The sequence below is a fragment of the Dermacentor andersoni genome, chromosome 4 (genome assembly GCF_023375885.2).
Source record: "Dermacentor andersoni chromosome 4, qqDerAnde1_hic_scaffold, whole genome shotgun sequence".
Taxonomy (NCBI): Eukaryota; Metazoa; Arthropoda; class Arachnida; order Ixodida; family Ixodidae; genus Dermacentor; species Dermacentor andersoni.
In genome coordinates this window covers 124,725,963-124,738,057 of record NC_092817.1, presented here as the reverse complement: position 1 = coordinate 124,738,057, position 12,095 = coordinate 124,725,963, and the positions used below count along the sequence as shown (strand labels likewise).

At 47.5% G+C, this 12,095-nt stretch overlaps 1 protein-coding gene across 1 annotated transcript in view; it reads left to right on the top strand.

Moving 5' to 3' along the window:
• The window catches only part of LOC126537572 (uncharacterized), a 31,738-nt gene extending 29,329 nt beyond the window's left edge, over positions 1 to 2,409 (top strand). Inside the window, exon 9 of the mRNA XM_050184689.2 lies at positions 1,793 to 2,409. Coding sequence (XP_050040646.1) covers positions 1,793 to 2,088 — 296 coding nt within the window. The 3' untranslated portion in view covers positions 2,089 to 2,409. The remainder of the gene's footprint in view (positions 1 to 1,792) is intronic.
• Positions 2,410 to 12,095: the final 9,686 nt, after the last annotated feature.

Genomic DNA, 12,095 nt, shown 5'->3' with positions numbered 1-12,095 from the left:
CCAATCCTTTCTCTGAACGTCCAGTCGGCTTAAAGATGATATCATCATCGAAAGAAGAGCGGTAGATGAGGTTGCGTGCTACTCTCTCTGGTCGCAGTTGCAAAAGTTTTCTCGAGGCACTGTCCGTCTTGAGAATTGCAGCTTCAGCACAGCGCTCGTGTTTGTTCGTTCTGTGTTACGTCGTTGTTTCGAAGTGCGCGCTTTCATACTCCGTCCTGAAAAGTGGTAATAGTTGCATAGATAGCCCCCTATAGTGTTAGTGACACATATCCACTTCGGAGAAATGACCAAGAATTGGGTAGCACAAATTAAGCTCCGGATGATAGCGTGAAGAGGTGTTTCTTCGAACCTTCCGAAAGTCGCGGCGCCCCTTCAGACAGCGAGTGTCAGCGACACGTTCCTCGTCTTCGCTTCTGCAGATCACCCGCAGCACTAGCTTATCTATGGCGTTGCCCTGTACTACATGTACACGAGGTCCATGGTTCGATACCGTCCGCGGTGGCGTCATTCCGATAAGGGCTAAATGCAAAAGAACGCTCGTGTACCGAGCATTGGATGCACGTTAAAGGACACCCCGGGCGGTCAGAATTATTCCGTAGTCCTCCCTCACTATAGTCCGTAGTCCTCCCTCACTATACGGCATCCCTCATCAGATCGTGGTTTCGGCACGCAAAACCCGACCATTTAATTTTACTTTTTCCGCCCGAACGTATCTCCTTCTAAAGTGCGGCCATAAACGTACTGCAGAGTTGCACGTATCTTGAGCAGGTATACGACGCCACGAAGTGAGATCAGTTTCAGTTCAGTTTCAGTTTATTATTAGAGGTGTGTACCGAGTTGATTGTAAGGACCAGAGGTGTGTATAGAGTAATTATATCATTCCGCCATGTTTATTTCGGACCCAATGAGACTATCCACTACAGATAAGCGAGTGGTGGCGTTTGGCATTACTCGCTAAACTTCATCACTCGCTGAATAGATCAGTGTATACTGCAGATTTACTTCAGGTTGAGTAGAAACAGCTCTCTCCTGAAGACCTAGCGTCCCTTCGGGAAGGTTATCCTCCACGGTCTTCTTAATCACGTTGGTTACGTGTTGGCGTTCACGAATAGCAATTTTTGAGGCTGAATCAAATACGAATTGAATAGTTTGCAGGATGTAATCGAAAATCGAACACTTTTCGAGTGAGAAACGGCCGCTTTCACGAAAAATATAAAGCGATGTTCATAGCTTGTAGTATATATTCACAAAGTTAGGAAGTTTCTGTCATAGCATTTCTTGTTACGAAGCGTTGTTTGTTGGAAGTCTGAAGGGGAGCATTCGGAACACATAAGCAGATTGTTAGCGCATACCGAGGATTCTTGGGAAAGTGCGAACAATCGCGGTTTAGAAGGAAACTTCTGGCTTCCTGAGCGATGTTTCTAGTGCTCCACTGATTAAATTCCCGCATTTTATGTCTACTGTGGCCGCCGCCAGAATGAAATTTGTCGCACTTTTGCCGGAATTTTATATTTGATAGCGCACACTCCACTGTTGAAGCTAGTCGTAAGATATTCGTGCGTAGGATTCGCTATTGGAAATTCTCGACTATTCGCACACCCCTAATTGTGTGTGTGTGTGTGTGTGTGTGTGTGTGTGTGTGTGTGTGTGTGTGTGTGTGTGTGTGTGTGTGTGAGAGAGAGAGAGAGAGCGACCGGCATTGCAAGCGGTCACACTCTGACGGCCATCAAAATGGCAGCGCCCGTATATTCTAACATACGGCGGGACGATTTCGTTTCTTCCGCCACCGCAGCCCTCGACCACGTCCAGCAGTTGCAGCAGCAGCATCACCAACAGCAACAGCAGCAGGCCAAGCAAGACATGGGCGTGCAGACGGCGACAACGACGACCACTACCACCACCGCCAGCAGTAACTTCCCCAATATGGCGGCGCCGTCTCAGGACGAGGCCGAGCTCGACGTTGCGGACCCGTGCGTCGGCGCGAACGCGGCGCCCACCGCGGCGCCTGCAGCCGTCACTGCGTCGTTCTCCACCACGCCGCATGGCGGAGCCTTCTACGCGTCTGCCGCCGCAGCGTCGACACCGTGAAGCGCGTGTCCCCGCTAGTTATGCGAACTTTTCTTCGGGAGAGCATTTATATAAGTGTATAACTACACTGTTCGCGTCCAACAATCGCGCGTGTACGTTCGTTCAAACGACTAATCCCTAAAAATAACTGTTGAAAGGACTATGTGTATAGAGAACTGCCGTTCGCTTACGCACCGATCGACGAACGTTTTATTTATTTTGTTAATACTGAAAGCACATGTACATAGTATTTATGTAAAAAAAAAAAAAAAAAAAAAACTCGTTTACACCAATAACCGGCGAACTATTTCTTTGTTACTTAAAAGATGCATTTTCTCTGTCTACTAGTGTTCTTGTTTCATTTCGTAATTAGTTTTGAGACATTTCCTCATAACTTGTAGAGGAATACTACGAAGCTGTTTTAAGATACTGCCTTTGTTAACGCGTGCTGGCCATGTTCACAATTAGGCGCCGCGGGTGTCTATAGTACACGTTTTTACCGTTTCGTGCGACGCGCAAGTTGATGTCGCACGAAAGCGTTTTTATATAAATATTTATTTTAAATGGCACGAACCGCATGAGGGTAGTGGTTTACACTTTGTAAAGCATGAAACCGTATACTGTTTCTTTTTTTTAATTTGGGCGTCACTACTGCAGTCTTTGTCAAATGTGTGTAAAATATATATATATATATATATATATATATATATATATATATATATATATATATATATATATATATATATATATATATATATATATATATATATATATATATATATATATATATATATATATATATATATATATATATATTTGTATTGTCACGTTGCAGTGACGGTGAAGAAGCCGACGTTGCCGGAAGTGTGAATTAAGAATCTAACTCTTAATGACCAAACTTATTGTGCCCCGAAATATAGGCACCAATCGAAAATCGCAACGATACCGTCGAGCATTGTCGATCGTCGGCCTTCGAATCTGATTGTAGTGACGCTGAAGCCTAAGAATCTAACTCTTTATTGACAAACTTGTGCCCTGAAATACGGGCGCCATTCGAAATCACAACGATACCGTCGAGCACAGTCGGCCGTAGAATTCGAGCGGATCAAATCCATCCGTTATATATACAAGCATCACCGCACATACCGGAGTAAACGCGATAGTGCTGAGGTACGATGCTCAGCGATTCAAATTAGATACTCGGTGTGCATGTTTGCCGGCGCTTGTTGTGCCACCAGTGGGCGCTGGAGACTCGCCGAGCTGATGCACATTTTTCTATCACATGAAAGCGAGAGCAATTTTTGGGCGAGCGCATTTGACCCCCCTTCAGCGAGCACCCAGCGCGCACGTACCGGTGGCGAGAGAAAAAACCTCTGGCAGCCATTCGCTTGGCGTTTCAATCTTCGCTGAGCACTGTGCAGTGGCGTGCAATATCAGCTGCAACATGGCTCCCGTGTTCAGAAGGGCGTCGAGATTGCACGGTGGACGCCGACACACGAGTAATTGAAGAACCAAACACCCTTACAATGACTGTTAAGTTCACTACTTAAAAACAATTATTTAATACTTCGCGATTAAGAGGATACTGGCTGTAAGTACACACGACTACGGCTGTATATATATATATATATATATATATATATATATATATATGTATATATATATGTATATATATATATATGTATGTATATATATATGTATGTATATATATATGTATGTATATATATATGTATGTATATATATATGTATGTATATATATATGTATGTATATATATATATATGTATGTATATATATATATATGTATGTATATATATATGTATGTATATATATATATATGTATGTATATATATATATATGTATGTATATATATATATATGTATGTATATATATATATATTTATGTATATATATATTTATGTATATATGTATGTGTATGTATGTATATATATGTATGTGTATGTATGTATGTATGTGTATGTATGTGTATGTATGTATGTATGTGTATGTATGTGTATGTATGTATATATATGTATGTATATATATGTATGTATATATATGTATGTATATATATGTATGTATAGTAGCGAAGAGAGACGCTAGTGGGTCGAACGCTCCTGCTCAGCAACGGCTCTCGTCATAGAGTTTCTCACTACATTACCTAGAGGGAAATCTGGCGCTGCTGCGCTGTGGTATGCACGGGAATGCCGGTATATTGTGGATTCGGATTGGCATTGTTCTCGTAGAGACAGGACACCTTGAAGATGCGCTTGGCAAGTACCGTTCCGTCTGTCACAACGATTCATTTTCTACTAGAACAGCACGTGAAAAGCTGTTTTAGCTTTATTATTACGCGAAAACATGTTCTGTTTAACTATGAGAACTTGTTATTGTGTGTACGACTACATGTTACGTAAAAAGTATCAGCGGGCCGCTAAAGTTGGAGGACAGACGACAAGGTTCGCGCTCGCTTTGAAACAGTTGGTCGTCTGTTCTTGCTTTTCTTCGCTTGGTCATGCGTCGTGGGTGAGTAAAGTTGTAATATGCGTGAATTGAAACATTTTATGAAGATTTTACTTTGAGAACGCGTTATTTGCGTAGCCATATCCACGTTTTAGACGAAGCCTCTTACAGCACCAGCCAACACGAGCCTCGCAGACACATATACCGTCATTCCCATGACGGCACGGTGCCCCCTTAAGAAACTCCCATAGACGGTGGCGCCAGATTACCCTCTAGGTGTTATAGTGAGAAACTCTATGGCTCTCGTGCTTGGAAGCTGTGACTTCCCTGCTCGTCGACGTTGCGCTGCTCCGAGCTCTGCCCAATAAACACCTTTTGAATATATATATATATATATATATATATATATATATATATATATATATATATAATCCATAGAGCAGCCCGAGACATGACACCATGCATGACGCGTGTCTCTGTGGTGGTCAAGCCATACGTTGTGTTACTACTTTGCTTCACTGCTAATCGCATTAACTTCCACATTCATCGTGAGATGGGCTCTGTCGCGTTTTTGATAATTGCAGGTACCGTTGCCACGAAAATTGTCTAAAGCACGCGTACACGAACGCACTCTTTTTTTTAATGCGAATAGCATTATTCGAGTACTTCACGCACTTTCCGGGGGCTCTTTCTGGCAAGGTCGCATGCAGTTTTCTCGCCAACTTGGTTCATTGGGTAGTCTAAGGTTATCGCACTGCTGTTATGAGGGAACCGGGTTCGAAACCAAGCTTGGGTCACGGGTGCATGACATTTCATATATGCCGTTCATCAGTTAACCAGTTTCACGCCAATTTCCGTTGCTGGAAGTAGGTATAGTCCATGGTACAAAGGTAGCGCTGATGGAACATTATTTAAAAGCAACTGACGGAACAACTTGGTTTACTAGGTGTGTAGCAATGGGTATGTTCCAGTGTTTAGTGAACCTCTTCGATGCTAACTTGAAGCATTGGGTATTGTCAGGATTGGGGGCTCAATCCCATCGCTCGTGATCCGTTGTCAAGATTGGAGTCCGGCATGAATTCGAAGGTAGCTGGCCCATGCCGTCGTCCAACTTATCCACGCTGAGGACGTTGATGAAGGGAAGCACTGCTTCTCATCGAGAACGAGGAATATGGGTTTATTTACAGTATTTATATCAGTCTAACATGACTGTTTGAGAAAGTACATCAGTCTAACATGACTGCTTGAGAGAGAGTCTCAGTCCAACATGACTGCTTAAGAGAAGTGTGTCGAGCATCCGCACAGCAGCAGTTTTTAAACACTCGGTCCTCCCGCGATACAAGGTGATGCGAACGTTCATTTAGTCATCGCAAACTATCCGCCTCTCCGCAGGACAGTTTACACACACACATGCACACAGATACGGGTTTCCGGTCCGAAACCGACACCACGCGAATTTCATAGAACTCGGAGCCGTTCCGGGTAGCGCGTTGTCTTGCGTCTTGGTCGGGGCGTGAGAAGGAGCGCAAAACGGCGTTCCCGCGGCAACTCGCGCACCCGTAGCAGATCAGGTCCGCGTTGGGGAGTTTGGTAACAATAGTTGGCCCGCCGAACTCATTCCGTCACAACGGCTCCTAGCTGAACCGACGGAGAGTGGAGGATGCGCGTATTGATATCGACACAAAATCGACTTCGCCACGCCGTGGCTAGAGGTTGGCGGCGATGCTCCCGAGATGTTGCTTCCACAGTCGCAACTGGTTGGCAAAACTTGTACTGCAGCTGGCCGTTCTTAACAGTATGTGCCACTTGGTCTGTACCGCTATTCAATGAGCCTGACGCCAAATTGGTTCCACTAGGGATTTCAACGAATTTCTTTGAGGCAAACTTGGGTCACCATGTAGGCGCCACTGGGCATCTGTGGCTCTTCGATGAATCTATTTGACGCCAACTTGAGTAACTACGTGCCACTTAGTAGCGGTAGTGGGCGCTATCGCATGTCATATATAATCGGGAAAAACCCTGCTGTTTACACGTCCCATTCGCGACGCGTCTCTGCGGAGGCAGTACCGTGTATCGCTACTTTGCTTCATTTATAATCGCATTAGCGTAGACATTCATCGTGAGATGAGTTCTGCCGCATTTCTAGTTTTCTGACAGAACACCGCACGCGAAACCGATGGGAAACGCGTAAAGCGTGCTTCTCCGCAACAATAGTCTTGCTGTGGGGAAGCCACTCGCGATAAGCGCGCGCTGTTAAGAATGGCCGTATGGGGTGGCAACGTGCCAGCTTTCAGCCCGCGGCACGTGTTCCAAGCCCACCAGTCGGGGCGCCCTTCCTAGAGCTGCGAACGGCCGGCAGCCACGAGGCGCGTGATCAACTCCGGAAATTGGTACTTGGCCGAACCACCCGGGACAAAGCAGTTCTACGAGGCCCTCTGACGTCGGCACTGAAAGCTGGGCAGTACCGAGAACTGCGGATGACCGGCAGCCACGTGGCGCGCAGTCAGTTCAGGAATGTGGTACTTGGCCGCGCCACCCGAGACGGAGCACAGTTCTACGAAGCCCTCGGTCGTCGACTCCGGAGCCTTTGTGTGTATGGGTTCGAATGTGTGTGCCTTTGTGTGTATGAGCCATAGTGCGGGGCGGCGGCGAGTTTACAATGCTTGGACGAACCTTCCCGACCATTCCTGCTCCGACACACCCCATCCTCCAAGTCGGCACACCTCATCCTCCAAGCCGGCACACCTCACCCTCCATTCCTGCTCCGTCCTCGTCCGAACGATGACGTCGAACTATGACGTCAAGCGGAGAGCTTATAAGCAGCGTTTGCCGGCTGCTAGGGAGTGCTCGTGTCGTGATCGTTGTCGGGAGCTGAGTGCTCTGTCATGCTAGAAATGTACTAGTGAGCTGTGTGCTCGTAAACTGTTTGCTGTATGATAGTTTTGCGGGCTCCATATGGGAGTCGCGCTAGTCTGCCAATGTATCTTGCTTAAACTGTTAATATGTAAATAAATCCTGTTCACCGAGTTCCTGTCTACGACCTTCATCTCCTTCAAATGGTGGCAGCGGCGAGATAGTCCGACGACTCCTACATCTGGTCGACAGCGGTAGGACCGTCCGACAAATCTTATAGCGCACCCTTCGACGCAAAGAGCGCAGCGGCACACGCGCCTGTGTCCAACGTTACTAGTCTAGTAACGTTGCCTGTGTCAATGCGTGCATAAAACTGAAGTCTGTGTTGTATCCAGCTGTGCGAGCGCCGGCAAGGAAGGCGACTGTCATCCTCCTCTCTCGCAAGCGTAACAGGGGGAGAGAGTGAGGGAAGGAGAGGATGGCTCTTCTTCTCGAACACTTCGCCACAGCGCCTGAACGTGTCGACCATTCGGACGTCCCACAGCTCTTGTTGAGGTGTCCTCATCTGAGAGACAGTTACTGCGCTGCACTTTACCCTATGTTTCCTCCTTCCCAAACAAGAATCTCTCTCTCTCTCTCGCGCCCAGAGCACGTGCGTCTCAGAGCTATAGTAGTTTGCGTTCGGCGACGAGCGCGTCTCGCAACTCGGCTGCGTGGAGAGCACGTGCCTATCTGATTTGCAAATGTGCCTTTGCATCGGCGGTGCAAGCCCGATCACCGCGAAAACAGGTGATAGAGCCAGACACAGCTGTTCCCCTAAGAAAAGTTTCATTGCCGAATAAGCGGTGAATTCGACAGAAATAAGCCCCTGTAAGGTCCCGGATCCACGATTCAGACCGCGGTCACCGCATTGCAAAGTGTTGTTCAGGAGCTCACTCGACACACGTCCTGCCTCTTAGAAGAATGAAGTGCAACTCACACTATATATAGTCATAGCGTGCGTTGTTAGATACGGGACCGTTTCCTGAGCCTACTTCGAGTTCCCCAGACCACATCTAATCGCACCACAGCTAATTGAGGGCCGAAGAAACACGGATGCCACATTCCTGAGGCACGACACGTGCAAACAAGTTGGCGGACCTCACTTTGTGTGCAGCCGGTGCAGCTAATCACTGCTTGGCTCTTCCAGAAAGCGAAGCGATAGCCTGGCACTGTTCCAGGTAACGTAAGTCCCGAAGCAAGACGGCTGTGGTGTACCGGGAAGGCCTGGCAGCGTCGCCCCCGTCCGCCTTTGAAGAGGGCATTTGCAAGCCAGCGAGGCAATACCGCAGGGAGAAGAAAGCCCTCGGACAATTGGGGCGCAAGCGTCGTCCCCGTCCGCCCATTGTGACGACGCATTGCAAGTCAGCAAGGCAAGACCGCAGGGAGAAGAAAACCCTCGGACAAACACCAAGCAGCGACTCTCTTCGCCGGGTGTGACTCCATCGCACGGGCGCCTACCATTGGCCGAAAAATGACGGCACCCGAGCAGGCTCGCCGATTGGCCGAACGTGACGTGTCTTATCGACACCGAATGGCTTAAAAGACGCAGACCGGGAGCAGCAGGAGAGCTTTCCTAGAGGATTCCTAGAGCATGCCTTGATTCATCTCTCTCGAACTTCTTGCGACGGGCCGCAGCGTCCGAGTTGCTGCCGGCCCGTAATGATTCTAAGACTGTTAATTGACGCTCATTGTAAATAATGTAAATAAACCTCCCAAGTTTTTCATCCCGACGTCCTCCTCAACTCCTACAACTGGCGCCAGCGGTGGGATTTCCTCCAACTCCTACAGCGTGCGTGCGTGTATGTGCGTATATATATATATATATATATATATATATATATATATATATATATATATATATATATATATATATATATATATATATATAATGAGAAGGGGGTTAACCGAGGGGCCCGATTTTTATTAGTCATATCATAAGAAGCCAACAAACACTGACACCAAGGACAACATAGGGGAAATTACTTGTGCTTAATAAATGAAATAAAAAAACGATAAATTAATGGAAATTAAAGTGGATGAAAAAACAACTTGCCGCAGGTGGGAACCGAACCCACAACCTTAGAGCATCGCACGCGAAATGCGAAGGTTGTGGGTTCGGTTCCCACCTGCGGCAAGTTGTTTTTTCATCCACTTTAATTCCCATTAATTTATCGTTTCTTTATTTCATTTATTAAGCACAACTAATTTCCCCTATGTTGTCCTTGGTGTCAGTGTTTGTTGGCTTCTTATGATATGACTATATATATATATATATATATATATATATATATATATATATATATATATATATATATATATAATCGTGACGACGGTCAGAACTTCAAGGGGAGTGACACGGTAGTTCACAGGGGACGTTTGTTCTGTAATGATTTAGGGTCCTAGAAAACGCGAGAGGAACTTTTCACTCGAGCCGGGGGCAAAACAGGTGTCCAGAGCAGCACCTCATCTGCGGGACGAAAGGAAACGTGGTGAGAGCTGTCGTAACGCTGCTTGCGGTCTTGCTGACTGGCTTCTATATTGAGTTGAGCACTTTTTCGACATTCGTCAAGTCTTGAGACGAACTGGTCGGACACAGATGCTGATGAGCTAGTAGGGACATTAAATAAGCACGGAGCATAAATGTCGGCGAACGGCCGTAAACAACGTAGAAAGTGTAGTAGCCAGTAGCTCTTTGTGCAGCGGTATTATGAGCAAACGTCACAAATGGAAGAATTGTGTGCCAGTTGTGGTCTGGTCCGATATATAGATATATTAGCTAAGAACGACAGAAAGCTGAGCTAGTTGGTAAGGATTCATTATGCAGAAAAGGTGAGGCGTGCAGACAGGACACGGCGCTCGTGTTGTCCACTTCTCGACTCTTGTGTCCTGTCTGCACGCCTCACCTTTTTTTGCATATTAGCTAATGTGCGATGAAATGGCTCTGTCAAGCCATTTGCTTGTGGGCGGTAAGACGACGTCGTCCTATGAACTGCGCGACATGTTCTGAGTATTCGAGGATTGTCGACAAAAAAAGTCTGGCCCCGGTCGCGTATTTACAATTGCTAGTAGGTACAGTGGGGCGTGGCAATTGCGGAGACGACGGACGTTTGCGCGCATGCGCGAGTAAGAGCGCGTGCGAGAGAGGAAATCTGGGGACTTTTGCTCCTTGAATATACGACTCTGCCTAGGCACTATGGAGGAGTTCCTTAGAGCGCGTTGTATGCGTTTGTCCCTAGGCGTGCTGGCAGAAGTCGCAGGGCGCGGTAGTGCTGAACTTAGCATCGCAAGTTGGCGGCTGGACGTAATTATATTTATTCAATCGTTTTTTTACTAATTAAAACAACGTGTCATTATTTCGCAATATTGACGGCGCCTCCACGACACCAAAGCGGCAACGGGGACATCAAAGCTAGAACCCGTAATGGCCCATGGGTTGAGGCTCGCCGAGGCCTGCGCGTGCCAGGGGAGTATAACACTCCCTGGCAACCTTCGCCTTCCGCGGCCATAACCCACGGGCCACCGTGCTTCCAGCTTTTGTGATGTCCCCGGTACCGCTTGGGTGCCCTGGAGATCTTGCGCCGCCTGCTTTAATATAACCTAAGGTGCTCTCCTGAGGCCCCCGTTTGCCGGCTACATGTGCCCCCCTGAAGCAGTGCTTGTAAAAAATGGAATCTATCGTCACGAGTAAAGAATCGACCCGCGACTTATATAGCACCAGTCAGAACCTTGCCCCTTCAGACACAGCGATCACCAAATGGGGCGTCCGTGCCCACTGCCTCACCGCGCGGGCAGCCAGCGGCGGAGCGTAAACAAACTGGACCGCACTCCGCAATGCCGACATGCCTAGGGGACAAACGCATACAACACGCGTTAAGAAACCTCCTCCGTTGTGCCTAGGCAGACTCTCATATTCAAGGAGCAAAGACCGCCAGATTTTCTCTCGCACCCGCTCTTACTCGCGCCTGCGCAGAAACTTCGACCGCCGTGAGAAACGCCATGCCCCGCTGTACCTACTAGCAATTGTAAAAACGCGCCCCGGTCACTGATGTGAGGTGCTCCATGACGTAACACGATGGCTTCCACAAAGAAGGTGGCGAAGTCTGACGCAGAGTCATAGCGCAGAGGAGATGTCTCTGCGTAACGTCTAGAGTGGTCGACAGCAGTCACAGTCCATCGATGTCCTGTCAGCGTGATAGGAAGAGGTCCGAAGAGGTCTATTCCAGTGACGTCAAATAGTGTCTCCGGACATTGAATGGGTTGTAGCAGGCCAGCAGGAGGCGTTGTTGGTCGCTTCCGCCGTAGGCCAAGCGTGCAAGAAGCGACATACTTAGCCGCGAAGGTAGAAAGGCCAGGCCAGAAGAAACAGCTCCTAATCCGGTTGTAGCTTTTGTGAAAACCTAAGTGGCAGCAGAGGGGTCGTCGTGGAAGGCTTCGAGGACCTGTGAACTCAGTGAACGAGGAAGAACCGGAACCCAACGGTGTCCATCAGAATGATAAATGTAACGGTGCAGCACATGGTTCTCGAGCTTAAACTGCTTCAGTTAACGACGAAGCCTGGCATTAGGTGGACGTGAAGTTCTGCATAGACGTTGAATAATTCAGTGGCAGTATGGGTCAGCTCGTTGATGAGAGGCGAACGCAGTGTAGTGGTTGGAGAGCAACGTGTTGATAGG